At 47.5% G+C, this 15,019-nt stretch overlaps 4 protein-coding genes across 4 annotated transcripts; 2 read left to right on the top strand and 2 right to left on the bottom strand.

Moving 5' to 3' along the window:
• Nucleotides 1–121: 121 nt before the first annotated feature.
• On the bottom strand, nucleotides 122–1,749 carry F5147DRAFT_781595 (WD40-repeat-containing domain protein; the record flags this gene model as incomplete). Its single annotated transcript, XM_041442675.1, has 6 exons — nucleotides 122–388; nucleotides 441–629; nucleotides 685–958; nucleotides 1,013–1,060; nucleotides 1,119–1,578; nucleotides 1,629–1,749. 6 exons carry the CDS (start codon nucleotides 1,747–1,749, stop codon nucleotides 122–124), a joined length of 1,359 nt encoding a protein of 452 aa, XP_041284927.1.
• Nucleotides 1,750–1,965: 216 nt separating this feature from the next.
• Nucleotides 1,966–2,640, top strand: F5147DRAFT_781594 (uncharacterized protein; the record flags this gene model as incomplete). Its single annotated transcript, XM_041442674.1, has 1 exon — nucleotides 1,966–2,640. The coding sequence occupies one exon, from the start codon at nucleotides 1,966–1,968 to the stop codon at nucleotides 2,638–2,640; it is 675 nt and encodes a 224-aa protein (XP_041284926.1).
• Nucleotides 2,641–3,703: 1,063 nt separating this feature from the next.
• Nucleotides 3,704–6,915, top strand: F5147DRAFT_781593 (uncharacterized protein; the record flags this gene model as incomplete). Its single annotated transcript, XM_041442673.1, has 8 exons — nucleotides 3,704–4,063; nucleotides 4,112–4,222; nucleotides 4,267–4,407; nucleotides 4,470–4,646; nucleotides 4,695–4,808; nucleotides 4,860–5,090; nucleotides 5,135–5,317; nucleotides 6,472–6,915. The coding sequence occupies 8 exons, from the start codon at nucleotides 3,704–3,706 to the stop codon at nucleotides 6,913–6,915; spliced, it is 1,761 nt and encodes a 586-aa protein (XP_041284925.1).
• A 3,896-nt stretch (nucleotides 6,916–10,811) lies between these two features.
• On the bottom strand, nucleotides 10,812–14,775 carry F5147DRAFT_764930 (uncharacterized protein; the record flags this gene model as incomplete). The annotated part of the gene is made up of 9 exons (XM_041440734.1): nucleotides 10,812–11,210; nucleotides 11,266–11,416; nucleotides 11,448–11,644; nucleotides 11,692–11,988; nucleotides 12,043–12,279; nucleotides 12,457–12,567; nucleotides 12,761–12,799; nucleotides 12,864–13,597; nucleotides 14,331–14,775. The coding sequence occupies 9 exons, from the start codon at nucleotides 14,773–14,775 to the stop codon at nucleotides 10,812–10,814; spliced, it is 2,610 nt and encodes an 869-aa protein (XP_041284924.1).
• Between the last annotated feature and the right edge of the window lie 244 nt (nucleotides 14,776–15,019).

The raw sequence follows: 15,019 nt of genomic DNA, 5'->3' as shown, positions 1-15,019 counted from the left end.
GGGCACTACAAGACCTATGACTGTAGATCTGTGTCATATCGCAGGTAACATTACTGATGTGAATCGTCGTGCCATGAATCACTTGCGTGTACGTTCTTTCATCATCGTATCTAGACTAGAACTAATTTCCGAGAAGAATCACAGCGTGCATGTCCTCATTATGCTTCTCACTGCCTAATATGATGGACTTCACTCGTCTGTCATGTTTTCTATTCTCCGCCGAGCTTCGCGCCCTCTCAAGGATCTTGCCCTTTCTCTGATCCTCGATGTATTTCTCTAGTAAGACATGAGCATCTGTCAGGTCCTGCGGTCGATCCCCAAACTTTGAGTATTTTTGCCAGGCATTTCCCAGTGATGCCAATGAGGATGTATTGTGCAGCTCGAGGAGCTGCAGCATAGTGGGTCAGCTTGTTGTGTGTGGTATAACGATGCATACTAACATATGCTATCAGTGCCATTGCGATAGCTAGCTGGGCTATTCCCCGCACGAAGTTTTTCAGCGCTGATAGAGGACGGTCTGCTGACTTTGCAGTACTGTCATGTTTACGACACCAGATGGAGATGGCTGGCTCTGTGTCATTCATAGATGTTGCCCCGAATATTAGGCTGTGGTGTGTACCATCATATGTCTGAAGTTGTCTGCCTGTCAGATCAATCTTTTATTATTTCATGTAAATAGCGCACCGTCACCGTTTGTACTCGACCCTTGTCGGCATGTTGCAAGACTTGTTTTAGTGTTCCTTCATTTTTGTCAAAAACATAAATAACTCCTGTGTTGCTACCCCCGACTACGAGGGTAGCCTTCCCCCCAAAAGCAACCTGCTTCGGGAATGTCTTGACTGGGTTGGTATCATAGGTACGGATACACACTGCGTCATCCAGGCAATGTAAGCTGAATCCATTCATGACATTGTCCATCAGGAACAGCGTTTGAGCTGCGTCCACAGAAGCATGCCCGCTATAGTGATGTGGTAAGTGATAGCCAACGATTTGATGTAAATATATTGCTCACATCAATGGCCCAGCGTTGTTTGTAGCGATGATGCCACCATCTGTGCCCCTAAGTGTATGTCTAGAATGGGATATTAGATTTATTGTAGACAGGTATAATCACCCACATATCACCGTCATACATGCCAAAAACTAATATGTCTCTACTTGCAGCACGGTTGAAATTTATGGTATGCGGGATGGTAGTAGCGAGTTCGATGCTGAAAATCGGTATCAACGGTCCTTTGAAGTCAAACACCCAAACTTGAACGCGTCTGTCGCGGGTCCCACTCGCAATACGAGTGTCGTCCCCGGTATGGTCGTATGTAAGACACATGATCTCCTTACCCGTTCCGATCCTCCTTGACACTTTCACATTGAAGTCCTGCAAACCTTCTCCCTGTTGTTGCCAAATCCCTATGAAACTAAGCCCTGTGCCGTAACATAACATTTCGCGCATCACTTCATGGCAGGTAATCCAGCATGCGCAAGTCACCGGATCGCCTGGATTTCGAATGGCTGGGGTTTGAGGTGGAATTGGGAGCTGAACTCGCCTCTTAAGGTCCCAAATCCTCATTCCGTCACAGCCTGGTGCTTAATGAGTTAAGTCAAGTTGTATTTCATCATGTCAGACTCACCCCCGCTTGCTAATGTACTGCCATTGCGAGAGACCGCTAAACAATTAATGGTGTTCTTGTGCCCAACAAGGCACCCTTCGAGGCGATAATCGTTGGAATGATTGGTAGGGAGTAAAAACATTGGGAGCGTCAATGTAAGTCCATCGATGTCTTGCAAGTCTTTAATATTGATTGACTGACACAATAAGGTCCATAAAAACTGCACGACAACCAATAACGACATCCTGCCTAACAATGTTATCCTGTGGGCGTCCGGTCTATACCCGGCCTACACCCCTCGCATAAAAGTGTCTTCTTGCTCAAGTTGGGTATCAGGTCAGTCATGCTTTCGTCCTCCATGCCTGTAGCTCCTTTTTATGAGTCTGAAGGCCCTTTCCAGGCTCTCCCGTTATTGATGTATCACACAGAAATGTTTTGTCCAGTGACAACATTAATCTCTATATCTTGGCAAGAAGAGATTCTATTCTTCCCTCGTAAACCCAAACTCACAGGGCGGACTCTAACTCCTTCGCGCGTGTTCACTACCACGTCTCGCGCGGTGACACCTATCCCTTCGAGCCCATTTATTTCCAAAGTCACCAAGGCTGTCTCATTTTCGGCAGAGCAGATCAGCCAGCTGTCAATGGGTTCTTCCTTGTCATCCATAGCTCCCTATGAATACAAAATCGCCAAACCAGATGGTGAGGCAGGACATCCTGGCCGTGGTGGATACAACCTTGAAAAGGCCCTCAAGTGGGATGCTGGCCGCTTCAAGGCATTTAAGGTGAGACCTCATTCAATTAATGAGGTCCCCTTGAAATTGATGACATTAGGAGTGTACTCACACTTCAATCCAAAAAAATTGCGACACGAGCAAGAGCAAGATATGTTACAGACATCTGTAACACCTACAGGAGCCCCAGCTCTGCCTATGCCTGCCCCCACTCTGCTAGACTCCCCGCGCGGCGGTGCGCTGCCTGCGCCTAGAAAGACAGCGGTCTGGACCGCTATGACCCTGCCCCTGGCGCTATGACCCCGCCCCTGGCCTAGACGGCCTTGTGCCTGATCCATGGAGGCTGTACGCCTCATGGTCACCCTAGATCAGCACATGTTGATTGTTGCCGCCTCATGAAGATCTGGAGCGCTCTTGGCACTTCCTGTACCTATGCGCAGCTGCCCTTGGCGCAGCATGCTTGATCAGAGGTTAAGCCTCATGTACCTTATCTGACCTCATGTCTTGTTATCATAGATCATAGATATACTATTGATTACAGACTGAGCTAGAATACTTGTAGTACTTCCCTATAAGTAGACAGGATTATTGTACTTAGACTTTACTTTAATCTACTAGGTTCATCCCAGAACTTGCTCATCTAAGCCTACCAGCTTCCTTGTGTGAGACCGCACTTCTAAGTCACCCCCATACGACTTAGCACATATTTACTAGCCCTGTATCTCGACGAGCGCCGTCTTACCGAGATCACCGGAGGAACCCTTGACGTTCCGTCAAGCCGAGAACCACCCTCAGCTTCAGTAGGCTCACTCGAGCCATCGCTGAGAAGACCTATCCTAGTTCACACACGCCGACCGACGGTCAGCGTAACAAGATATCTCAAACTCCTGCCATGATAATTGCAGTTCAGACAGAGGTACATCTAGAACTTTTTACATCTGTTTGATACTAACTTTGTTTGCATTTGAGGTCCTCTCTAACTTTTCAGAACTCAACGACTATGATGATTGTTGGCTGATTGGAGATGTAATTCAGATGCAGCTGAAAAACATGTCTGTGAAGCAGCGACAAAAGCATACAAATACAAAATAGCAGTACACATAACAACAATAACAACGAACGCATGATGTAGCTTGTTTAGTGATAATCAATTCAAATCGGTTGCAATCGAAGAATTGGCTGCTTAATGAATTACTACAACTTGTAATATGACTCAAAGGTGTTAGATTGTCTTGTCTTATCATACAGTGATAATTATAACAATCATAATTTGTTCTAGTTGTATTCGGTTACCGCAATGCGGCTACATTAGGTGAGCTTTCTCCAGATAAAATGTGTGCCACTGAATGATTTGAATTGCAAGATGTCTCGCCTGATGTCCTATTTCTTTATGGATGATGCAAACGATGACCCGGTCACCCCAGGTGTAGAGTCTTACCCTCTCAACGAGTTTCATCCAGCAGCGACCATGCATATGTATCCCCCTGGGCCAGTTACCCCGGCTAGTTTAAATTATCGCTCATCAGCAGCATCGCCATCGCCCGCTACATCAGTAGGCGAAGAGTTCGCGATGGAATTATTGGATGATCCCTGGGAGCCTGCTCATAAGGAGAGTGATGATGATGACCAGCAGCCCTGGGAGCCTGCTTGTAAGGAGAGAGATGACGATGACCAGCGGCTCTGTGAGCCTGCTTGTAGGAAGAGAGATGACAATGACCAGTGGGTGGGTCATCAAATACTTCTTAGCTTTTCTCAACTAACAAATATTCAGCCTAATAAAATATTCCTTAAAGAGGTTGATCAGTCGTTCAGACTGCGGGATGATGTTCGCAAGTTACAGTTCTCCATGCACGATCTTTTGCTCCGAAAGCGGCAAATTCAGGTACCCCCTAAACATCTCCTGTGTTCTTACTGACTAGCTTTCAGGTCAATGCCAACTCGCGAGAATCAGATTTGCGATCTGTCATCTCGCAGTATCGAGAACACCAGGAATTCCTTGAGCATAGCAAGGCCAATGCTCTCACAATACTAAATGAAAATCATCAGAAAGAACTTGCCGAGTCCCAGGTAGGGTTCTGTTCCTGTGATATCCATGATGTTGACATCCTGACTTTCTGTGGCAGAATTAGATGGCGTTGGGTCTACATAAAGCACCACAGGAGGCGCGCACAGATATGCTATTAGCTGAAAAAGACGCTTTATTTCAGTCTGAGGCCAGAGTAGCTAAAGAGAAGTTGTTGGCCGAGAAAGAAACCGAGTTAGCCCGCCTCTCTGCCGAGTATAGCAGCAAGATAGCTTCATTGAATGTGCGTATCGACATATTCGTGTGGAGAGCTTTTGTGATATGTTTATAGAGCCAAATGCGACAAGCAAACATCACAAAGTCCCCCTCCTCCCCCACTTCATGGCGCCATCTTGTAGGCAAAAAACCTGTCGCCACATGCACGAATATTGTCGGGTTTTCGATAGTGAGTTCATATCTGTAATTTCTGTTTAATGTCTAACTACTCATACCTCAGATTCCTGATGCGAATTCAGATTCTGATGGAGACAAGGGATCTGCGCCCCCCCTGACTTCGCTATTAGCCGATATTCCGATTCAGAATGCTACCATTGGCATGCTCGTTGAGGCGCTCGCAAAGGTTCTGATTCCATCGCAGACAACATCTCCAAGAGCAGCTCGATCGAAACACAATTCCCATGAGCCCCCTACCGAGAACTTCACTGATGTCCAGCGCCGAAATAATAAAGTATGTCATTTCCTGACAAAGTGACATGGCTAATAAAATGCCAGGCCAATGTTCGGGAGCTATTTTACACGGTATTCAATCTTGCGAAAGATGATGAGTATATGCTTCATGTCACTGCATTGTGCGAAGCCATATCGTCTTTTACGTGTGGACTAGGCATGGGCCCTGACCCTCTCGAATTGCACTGGGATATGACAACCACACACAAATCTCAATGGAACCAAAAAGTAATCGATATTCTCTGTTCCCAGTATACTTGCATGTTTGAGAAGAACCAATCAGTCTCAAGATCTCGTCAATCCATCATAGATGATATCACAAAGAAGTTTCATCAATGTCACAATTCCTGGAGAAAAGCCCAGCCTCGTATGCTCAGCGATGGCGCTTGTGAAACTATGCAAGAAGTAGGAGATCGACTCGTGGATCAGACCAATGAGCGATTGCGGTGTAGGTGAGGAATGTAGAATGCTAAGAAGTGGGGTGGTATGAATATACTCAGATGGTGCTCTGTGCGCGAATCTAATGTCAGCCCAAGGGGATTGCTACTGAGAAGGTTCCTCTATATATAATAGTGGAGGGAAACACTGAACCGGGCTGTCGGATAAGCCTGGTGAGGCGCGCGACGATGAGCGAAGCACGATGAGCGGAAGTGCTATGAAGCGCTACTGAGCGACGAGTGCGATGGCGCGCGCTGAGTGTGAGCGAAGCACGCGTGCGGGTGGTGGAGCACAGCGACTCTTAAGTGAGTCAGGAGACAAGTAAGACAATGTTTGTATGTATGAGTATGAGAACTGGCGCTCGTGTCGGCTTTTTGTGCTTAGTATCGGTCGGCGAATACGACGGGGATTTTAGACTTAGCGTCCAATGTTTGTGCGGGCAGAAAGATGATCCCCATTTTACATAAAGACAAGGTATATATATATTCTAAGTAGCGTTAAGCGCTGTCAAGCGCTAAAGCGAGCCGGAAAGTGAAGCGAGTATGTGATGCTATGTAATAAGGGTCCGTGATGAAACATACAGAATATTATGCGCAAGCACCGGAGATATGTCAGAATACATGAGAATAAGATAGGAATACGCACCGACGAACCGAACGGACATGGAATGGATGGACGGAGGATGAGCGACGGAACCGAAGGTGCGTGCGCCGACACATGACCGAAGCGCCTGTGCGCGCGAGCGGCCGTCGGAGCGCCAGTGCGCAGAAATGAGATACGGGTCGCGCTGTGTTTGGGAGGTGATAAGGACATTGGAGAATTGGACCTCTACGAGGCCACAGAGATGTTAGTCTCTACAGCAGGTCACTAGGGTCTTCACTCGCAGGGCGACAGTTAGTCATCTTTCTATTACATGCCTTGAAGAATGCTAAGTTGCTTTCCAGAAGTTCGAAACTCGTAAGAAAGTCACATCGGTTCTCCTAAGTGACAGGATAGCCACTGGAAAGGACGACCAGGCGGTATGGGCATATCTACAATCTCTTGTGGAGACGCTCGGCAAAGATGGCATGAGCTCTGATGAGAGTGAGCACAAAGATGGTGAAGTTCAGGTATTTCGGCTGAAGAAGATGTCGTGGAGGGCAGACATCAACCACGATATGCATATCATTGATCAACAACAGTTGGTGGGTGCTGCTGCGAACTTCACTCCTTATGGAAGCAAACCCGCAAAGCGTTTTCGCAACGCGATCCGGGAGTCTTCTCACCCAGCAGTTGAAGGCTTACCAAGGGCGTTATACAATTCATCATGGCTGAATGACCAACCTCCTTCGTTCACAGTATCTGACAAGAAACTCCAGAGGATGGAAATTATCGTTTCCCCCCAGTGATATGAAATACGTGATGTGCCTTAGCCTTAGCCTGGATTTGTTTGATTTGTTTGACGTGTTGTACTGATAGGTTGTATCGTGTTGTAATACCTGCTCTTGTATGTGCCTTCTTTTATTCCCTGTATTCTCCCACACTGTCCTGCTATGTAACAACATTATCTGCATGGTATTTCTTATGCTCACTGAGTCTCATTCCACGGGCAGCTCGGTCCATGATTATGACAAGCGGGTGCTGATGCGATCAGCGGAGTTTTATTTTGTAGTCATCAGGCGCGTCCTTTCATCTTTCTGATTTGAATGTTAAGAAGGATACATGTTGAATATGGAGGTAATGATATGTAACTAATAAAGGGTAGCCTGATTGTGCACCCTTGCTCGGCATCATAATCCGCGAGGCACCGTCACTACTCATTTCTCATTTCTGGCTGATAGGTATCCTCAGCTATACATTTGTGTAAAATCTAGTACGTCCTTATCCTCGGATGTCAATTTGTCAATGTCTCACTCTGTTGGATATCCTCCTGGCATTCCAGCAAGGGTGCTTACTGTATGATGCATGCATTAGACCGTCACATGTGTCAGGTTCATGAACTCACCTCTCCCACAAATTAACAGAGGTTTTAGTTTCGCACTTGGAACTGTTTCGAGGGAAAATAATCCGTGTTTCATGGTGTTCCAAATGTGTTGTGCTACAGGTGAGATGACATTGTCGTTGGTGCAACACTTAATGAACATGATCAATATAGACTGTGAAACAAATTCACCGCCGTACGTCTTGTCTGTCGTTTGCTTTCGGGTTCTCTGCACCCTGGGAGTGATTCTTCGACATAATGTCGTCAACTTCACACATATTACAGTGACCTATCTCCGTATAATACAAGGGAACGGACGTGCATAATATCCCATATGATACGGGCCAGCGGACCATGGGCCCATGATAAAAATATCCTCGACTGTGACGGATGGGCCGGGAGGCAAATTATTCCCGATGGAGGTGGGTGGGCCCATGCAGGGAATATATAGAGTAGATGAGTGGGCCGATGTACATGAATATTAGGTAGACGGGTGGGCCAAGGTAGTTGGATGTTATGCAGATGGGTGTATTAAGGTAGATGTGTATGAGATAGATGGGTAGGTACTTGTTATCACATTCACGGGTGGGCCCAGACACATATTAAATTAGACGGGTGGGCCGAGGGTATTATAAAATATTGTATTAGACGGGTGGGCCCAGACACATATTAATTAGACGGGTGGGCCGAGGGTGGTATAAAATATAGATGGGTGGGCCCATGTGTATCATAATTGTAGACATGATGGAGCTGAGGTAGTTGTACATCAACCAAATCAGAGGAGGTAATAGATCAAAGTTACCAAGTTCCCGGAGCAGCAGGTGATCTCCTGACATGGCCTTTGATGGTGCACAGGTTGTCTTGCAGAATGTGGAATCCGGGGTGCGAAGCTTGTGTTGCCCTATGAGAAGCCAAGTTCCGACCACCAGAATTTGAGTCAACTGTACCGAGTTCCGAGTTCCGGGACCCGGAACTCAACACATAATTTAGTTAATACTTTCCGTGTTAAATGGCCAACCGAAGTTGAGATGTTTCTGAAGAGAGCAGCAGGTGCTCTCTTGACATGGCCTTTGATGGTGCGTAGGTTGTCTTGCAGAATGTGGAATCCGGGGTGCGAAGCTTGTGTTGCCCTATGAGAAGCCAAGTTCCGACCACCAAAATGTGAGTCAACCGTACTCAGAGGAGGTAATAAATCAAAGTTACCGAGTTCCTGGAGCAGCAGGTGATCTCCTGACATGGCGGTGCGAAGCTTGTGTTGCCCTACGAGACGCCAAGTTCCGACCACCCAAATTTGGGTCAACCGTACCGACTTCCGAGTTCCGGGACCCTGGGAGTCGACAAATGAATATCTGATGACCAGCACACTTCCAATCAGGTAGTATTTCATTGAGCAATGGATAATAATACATCTTTGACAGCCAAAATTATCCCAGGCTCCCTTATCTGATCCTCTCTATCTCCACCCCCTTTAACACCAAAGTCCGGACATCCAGCATTCAGCAGTCTGATTTCCCAAGATTAACATCCAGCATGAACGGTTCTTCCCCTTCCACTCCTGATAGCATAAACATCTGGCGCACTTGGGCCCTGACTGTGACTTATGAAGCAGGGGAATATACCGAACAGAAATTCAAGGCAGAGAAGACTGGAGGAGGCCCAGTCATACCTTCCCCCAACCTAGACACTGATCTGGTGATGGTGTGCATCGCTTGGCTGATGTACTCATAAAGGCATATAAAAATCCCAGTGGGTCTTCTTGCAGATTCGGAAAATTCGTTTTATCATTCAAATTCCTGCATGACAGTTCAGATGCAGATGGATATTGCAAGATATAGCAAATTGATCTCCCCGAAGGACACCGGGCATAATGAACAAAGAGAGGCGAGGTTGCTTGAGAGGTGTCCTCCTGGCCATGAAGGCAAAAGGTTGGTCGACGAACCTGCCACAATTCTCGATGCATCCGGTGCCATCATCGCATGGTACCTCCCAGACGCCCTGACCGACACCACCCAGGTGTGTAATATACATTGTTACTCAATGGATATTGAATATCAAATGGAACCTACAGAAGGAAATCAGGGAGGCCACCGATTTGCTCGCTCCAAGCCTCGAAAAAAGTGTAAGGGCTGATGGCATTTGGCGAACTAATCAAAAGTGGTTCAAACGGGGCTCGGACGATGTTGGCGCAACTCCCGGATGTATCAATTTATCTCCGGCATGGTTTCAACAGGGACACGAGGTAGGATCCCATGAGATGGTGATTCCGGCAGTCATACTCACCAATCCCAAAGACTATGTCCGATCCGGAGGTATCTGCATCATTGAAGGGACCTTCCTGCGAGAATATCCTGAAAGCCATTGCAAGGCCAGCAGCCATCGCGTCCGCGGCACTCAGGGTCATGCATCCTGAGCAGTACTGGGCAGGGTTGCGAACCTTGTCCAACCTCGGACATATAGCAGTAAGCAAGGATCTGCCACAGATGCCGGAGGCCCTGCAGTACTGGGCATCCGTGTTTAACACCCTCTCTATCATTTCCAATCGGGAAACCCCCAATCATCGAGACCATTTGTCTATTGCTGAATGCTTCGACATTCTCACCACCGTGGGGAACTATTCTGATGCTCGGATGACAATGCCAAGCCTTCAGCTGGAGTTCAAGTACAATTCCGGCTGTATGATTGCGTTTTCCGGAAGGATTGTGAGACATGGAGTTTATGATGTGGAAGGGGATCGGATTGCTTGGGCATGGTATATGAGGGATTCTGTTCACATTTACGCTGGTGTTCCATCATGTGGATGGGCTAGTGTGGATGGTCCATACAGCGTGTGAAAGATCAAACAAAGAGCAAGCATTGTGACCTATATACATTCCAACAAATGAATACCATGTACCAATAGTTATCCGGACCTCAATACTCAATTTTGAGCATTTGCGAAGTGATATATGGGACTGAATAATTTGGATGCCAGCCTCGGTATTCGATAATTGGAACTCGGGACTTGACATATGGGAGTCCCGAGTGCCGGGGTACTGAGTCCCGAAACCCGGAACTCCTCACTTGATATTTGAGACTGGGAGAAGATGTATAAATATGCTCGAATTAACATTTGTAATTGCCGTACACATTTGACAGAACCCTGAACCACGACATTGTGGACTCGGGACTCGACACTGTTCTGAATACCGAGTCCCGGAAGCCCAGGTCCCGAGTCCCAAATTTCGGAGTTCGGGGTTTGGCGACCCAGAGCTCGGCAACTGTGTTGGGTGTCAGGGTATCGGGAGCATTGGAGATCGCATGTGTCAGTATTTTGAGTTTCATGGTTCATGTTTGCTGATTATGGAATCGGGTGTCAGGGACTCGGTATTCAGAAGTGTCGAGTCCCAAGTCACGAGCTCCGAGTCCCGAGTCCCGAAACAGTCCCGAGTCCCGCACAATGGGTTTCGGGACTCGGGACTCAGAGCTCGTGACTTGGGACTCGACACTTCTGAATACCGAGTCCCTGACACCCGATTCCATAATCAGCAAACATGAACCATGAAACTCAAAATACTGACACATGCGATCTCCAATGCTCCCGATACCCTGACACCCAACACAGTTGCCGAGCTCTGGGTCGCCGAACCCCGAACTCCAAAATTCGGGACTCGGGACCCGGGCTTCTGGGACTCGGGACTCGGAGCTCGTGACCTGGGACTCCACACTGTTCTGAATACCGAGTCCCTGATGCCCGATTCCATAATCACCAAACATGAACCATGAAACGCAAAATACTGACAAATGCGATTTCCAATGCTCCCGATACCCTGACACCCAACACAGTTGCCGAGCTCCGGGTCGCCAAACCCCGAACTCCGAAATTCGGGACTCGGGACCCGGGCTTCCGGGACTCGGATGCGTGATTTTTGAATGCATAGAATATTTTACATCTTGTATACAATGAAGACTGAATGGGACTACACTCCTTTGCCTTTCCTCAATTTCTCTAACATGTCAGTGTACATCTTCACCTCTGCCATCTTGGCTTTGATGCCATGATCTTGCTCCTCCATCAATGCTTCCATGTGTTCTTTAATCCACCTCAGTCCCATAAGTGGTGGAGTCGAAGTGTTTTTCAACTTCTCTGGAAGAACCAAAGCATCATCCTCAACATTAAGCTAGAACAGATAAGTCATCAATCAAGGCAATTCAGCTAACATCTTACCGCCCAATACTGGTAGTGAGAGACGCAGGAAGCCATTATTTCATCCCACTGCCATGGTTGATCCGGGATTGTGGTGTTTCCCATCCACCATGGACATGTATATTTGAACACAATCCGGGACGGATGTCCTGCAATTGCCTCATCATCAAATGCAAGGAGGTGGAATGAAAAGATGTCGTCCGGAACTGTGTTCCAGGTTAGCATGGGATACAACTTAAGGATATAAGCGACAGGGACCGGAAGAACCGACACGATATTCTGTGAAGCGGAGTACTGCAGGAGTGGTGTGACAAAAGTCTGCTCAAATTCTTAGCATTGACCAACAAAGTCATCAGGGCAGTGGTAACATACATTCATCTCCCATTGCAGCCCGGCTTTAAAATACTTGATCCGGTCAGAAGATAGACCATTGTTGGCAGCTTCCGTCCGATATTGAGAGATGCATGCACGGACCCGCGATCCAGCCATTGCCAATGTGCAGGAAATAGTTGCAAGGCTCAGCTTCAGGGGTCGGTAATGGCTTCCGGCATTCAGAGTGCCAGAAGTGGATGCAGGAGTTGCAGGCATGGCTAATACAGGACTATGGCGCTGGCAATGCAAGTGAAAGATGGTGAAGATGTGAAGATAAGAATCACTGATGGATGGATACGAAATTCAAACTCCGACATGGGCTGACCCGGACAATTCCCGGGCCTCAATTATGTATGTGGAAAAAGGGACTTCATGAGAAAACAATGTTCATTCATCTCCAGCCTCTATCAACACATTTTGTAGGTCTTGAAAAGCTGCCTGCGCATCCTGTGCGAGCAATGAATACATTTGGGATTGCCTTCCGGCGTAGCATCCGTGACCCGGAAGGCGTTTCTCCAATGATTCCTGCATGTGGTCGCCCCATTGGGTTGCTTTCCACAAAAAGAAGTTACATGTCCAATCCATCTCCAATTTGACCAATATCATTTCTTCCCTCCATCGATCTCATAGTGCCTTTGCCCTGAGCCAATGGACTCGGTAAACTTGGCATGGGTCCAGTCAGGTAACCGCGGGATATGACATGCAAGCAGGAACTCACATTCCTCATTCCACGATTGATCAGGACCCCCGAGGTCGACTTCAACAGACCAAAACCAAGCCAAAGATTCATTTCGTTGACCTCAGGCATTTGGGTCACCCACTGCAGTGCTAATTTTGAGTTGCTCGCGAAGCAGGGGTTTGTATTTCTGAAGCTGGTCTTGCCCCGGCTCAAGTTTCATCATTTGCTTCCTGGTCTTTGTATATATGCTGGCATGGAGGGAGACTGCCTGCTGCACCGACATCACCTGGGACCAAGCTCGAGTTTTCAGGGCCTGGGATTTGGCCTGCCTAACGGTTGTTCGGAACAGGATGGCCTTGTTGCAAAGGTAAATGCGGAGATTGTGAAGGGCATCATTGGCCTGCCCTTCACGAAGCGACATCTCCAGGGGAATCAGATCCTCTGCCATGCATCGTCTGCATCTATCAACCCCCAGGTTTGATGGCAACGGGATTACAGTGAGCTCGGGAGAGTTTGTCCATGTATGAGATGTCTCTGTGAAATCCGCCGGGTCATCATCGAGATCATCTAGAATGTCTACATTCAAGTCCTCAGGTTCATCATCTGCATCAAATCCCTCCCCGAGATGTGTTAGAGCAGACTGAGCAAATCCATCTGTCTGGCCTTGGAGCCGATTGCATTGACGGGCGATGTCTAATCTCTGTGTCTCGGTGGATCTTCTTCCGATCCTTTGGACCTTGATGAGCAATGCAATCTGAGCCTCTTCAATTGCTAACCCTGTTGATATCCACGTCGCCACAGATCTGCAAGAGGGTGCTGCATTGCGGGCGTTACCCTCCTCTAATAATCTAAGCTCAATCTCCTTTTTGCTAGGTGCTGAGTGCAATATTAATTCAGACCTCGTGTTACAGTAACATGGCATGAGTCCCCTGCCAGCAGAACAGCCCTCTGCCACCGCACGGCTATAGACGATACCGGAGTCTCACCAGCTCTATGACGATAGATGACGATAGATGATGATAGACGATAAGCGGCAACTGCCGGCTTAGATAAGCGGTCTGGACCGCACGTGATGACACATGACGACATAGGTCTAGAAGACCTATTTATGTTATCAAGATAGAAGGCAAGCCTCGTGCTGCCTCATGTACTGATAGAAGGATGCCTCATGGATCCTATCTACGATAGAAGCCCGCCTCATGGACGCTATCTCTGACTCATGTAGATAAGCAGATTAGAACCCAGCTTTAGGCTGAGCTTAGATACGAAGAGTAGCCTTATATAAGGTCGAAGATTAACAGTAGACGTTCCTTACTTTAATCTTACTAGGTTTACCCTTGAACTCCTTGTCCCGCTAAAGCTACCTGCTCGACATCGACTCGTACCTTCAGTGACGCCTCTCACTGTCTGTAAACCCTGCTATCATCTCAGCGTAAACCCTCGTTAACCACCACGAGCTACGTTCGAGTACGCAACCTTTGCTTGTCTGTAAAGGCCGACGACTCTCAGCACTCGGTACCACTGTCGTGGTTGTCGCTGTTTAGATCATCCTAGTCGCACACGACCGTTTGTCGTAACACCTCGATGGAGACAATGGAACTCAACGTACCCTTTTTTATATTGATCTCATATTCATCCATCGCCGAAGGATCATTCAATCTGCTTGACTGAGCTATCCTCTCCCTGGCTAACCATTCTGTCTTCAAATGTGAGGGTGCTGCTTCATCAAGTCTGTCAAATGCCTTTCCACTTTCCGAGATGCCATTCCTTGCCAGCTTGTATTTCCGGCATAGAGTCCTTTTCATGTGAATCATCTTGCAGAAATTGGAGTCATTCATCTGATAATCAAGGCATTCCTTTCGGTGGGGAGATGACATTCCCTGAGCAGCAGGGGAGATCAGATTGAGCCATGCCCATAGCGTCTCCATGATCTCTCCATCGATCCGACCAATGCCTTCAATAAAGTTAGAAGCATATCTCACATAGCAGCTGTCCTGATGGCCATGAACGTGCCACAACCCAATTCCGGGAATGATGGTTAGTTGTGGTGCCATTTCTAGAAATCGACTTCGATCCACCCGAACCCGAAAGTGTTTGTTGTATTGACAATTAATATCATAGAAGGTGACAGCCCTGGTGATGCCTTTCATGTTGTGCCGGGAAGCCTCGCAAAGGGCGTAGTCCATGTTCATTTGTCTGCAAGTGACCCATGGTTAACTCGTGAATGCTTAATGGTGGATGTGGCTTGCCTTTCGCCTTTCTGAAAATCCACCATGGAGTGAGGGACAAGCAACCGTG

This window comes from Suillus discolor (assembly GCF_016758755.1).
Source record: "Suillus discolor strain FC423 chromosome Unknown F5147scaffold_144, whole genome shotgun sequence".
NCBI classification, from domain to species: domain Eukaryota; kingdom Fungi; phylum Basidiomycota; class Agaricomycetes; order Boletales; family Suillaceae; genus Suillus; species Suillus discolor.
Note: the sequence above shows the minus strand (reverse complement) of the source record. Positions and strands in the feature narration are given on the sequence as shown.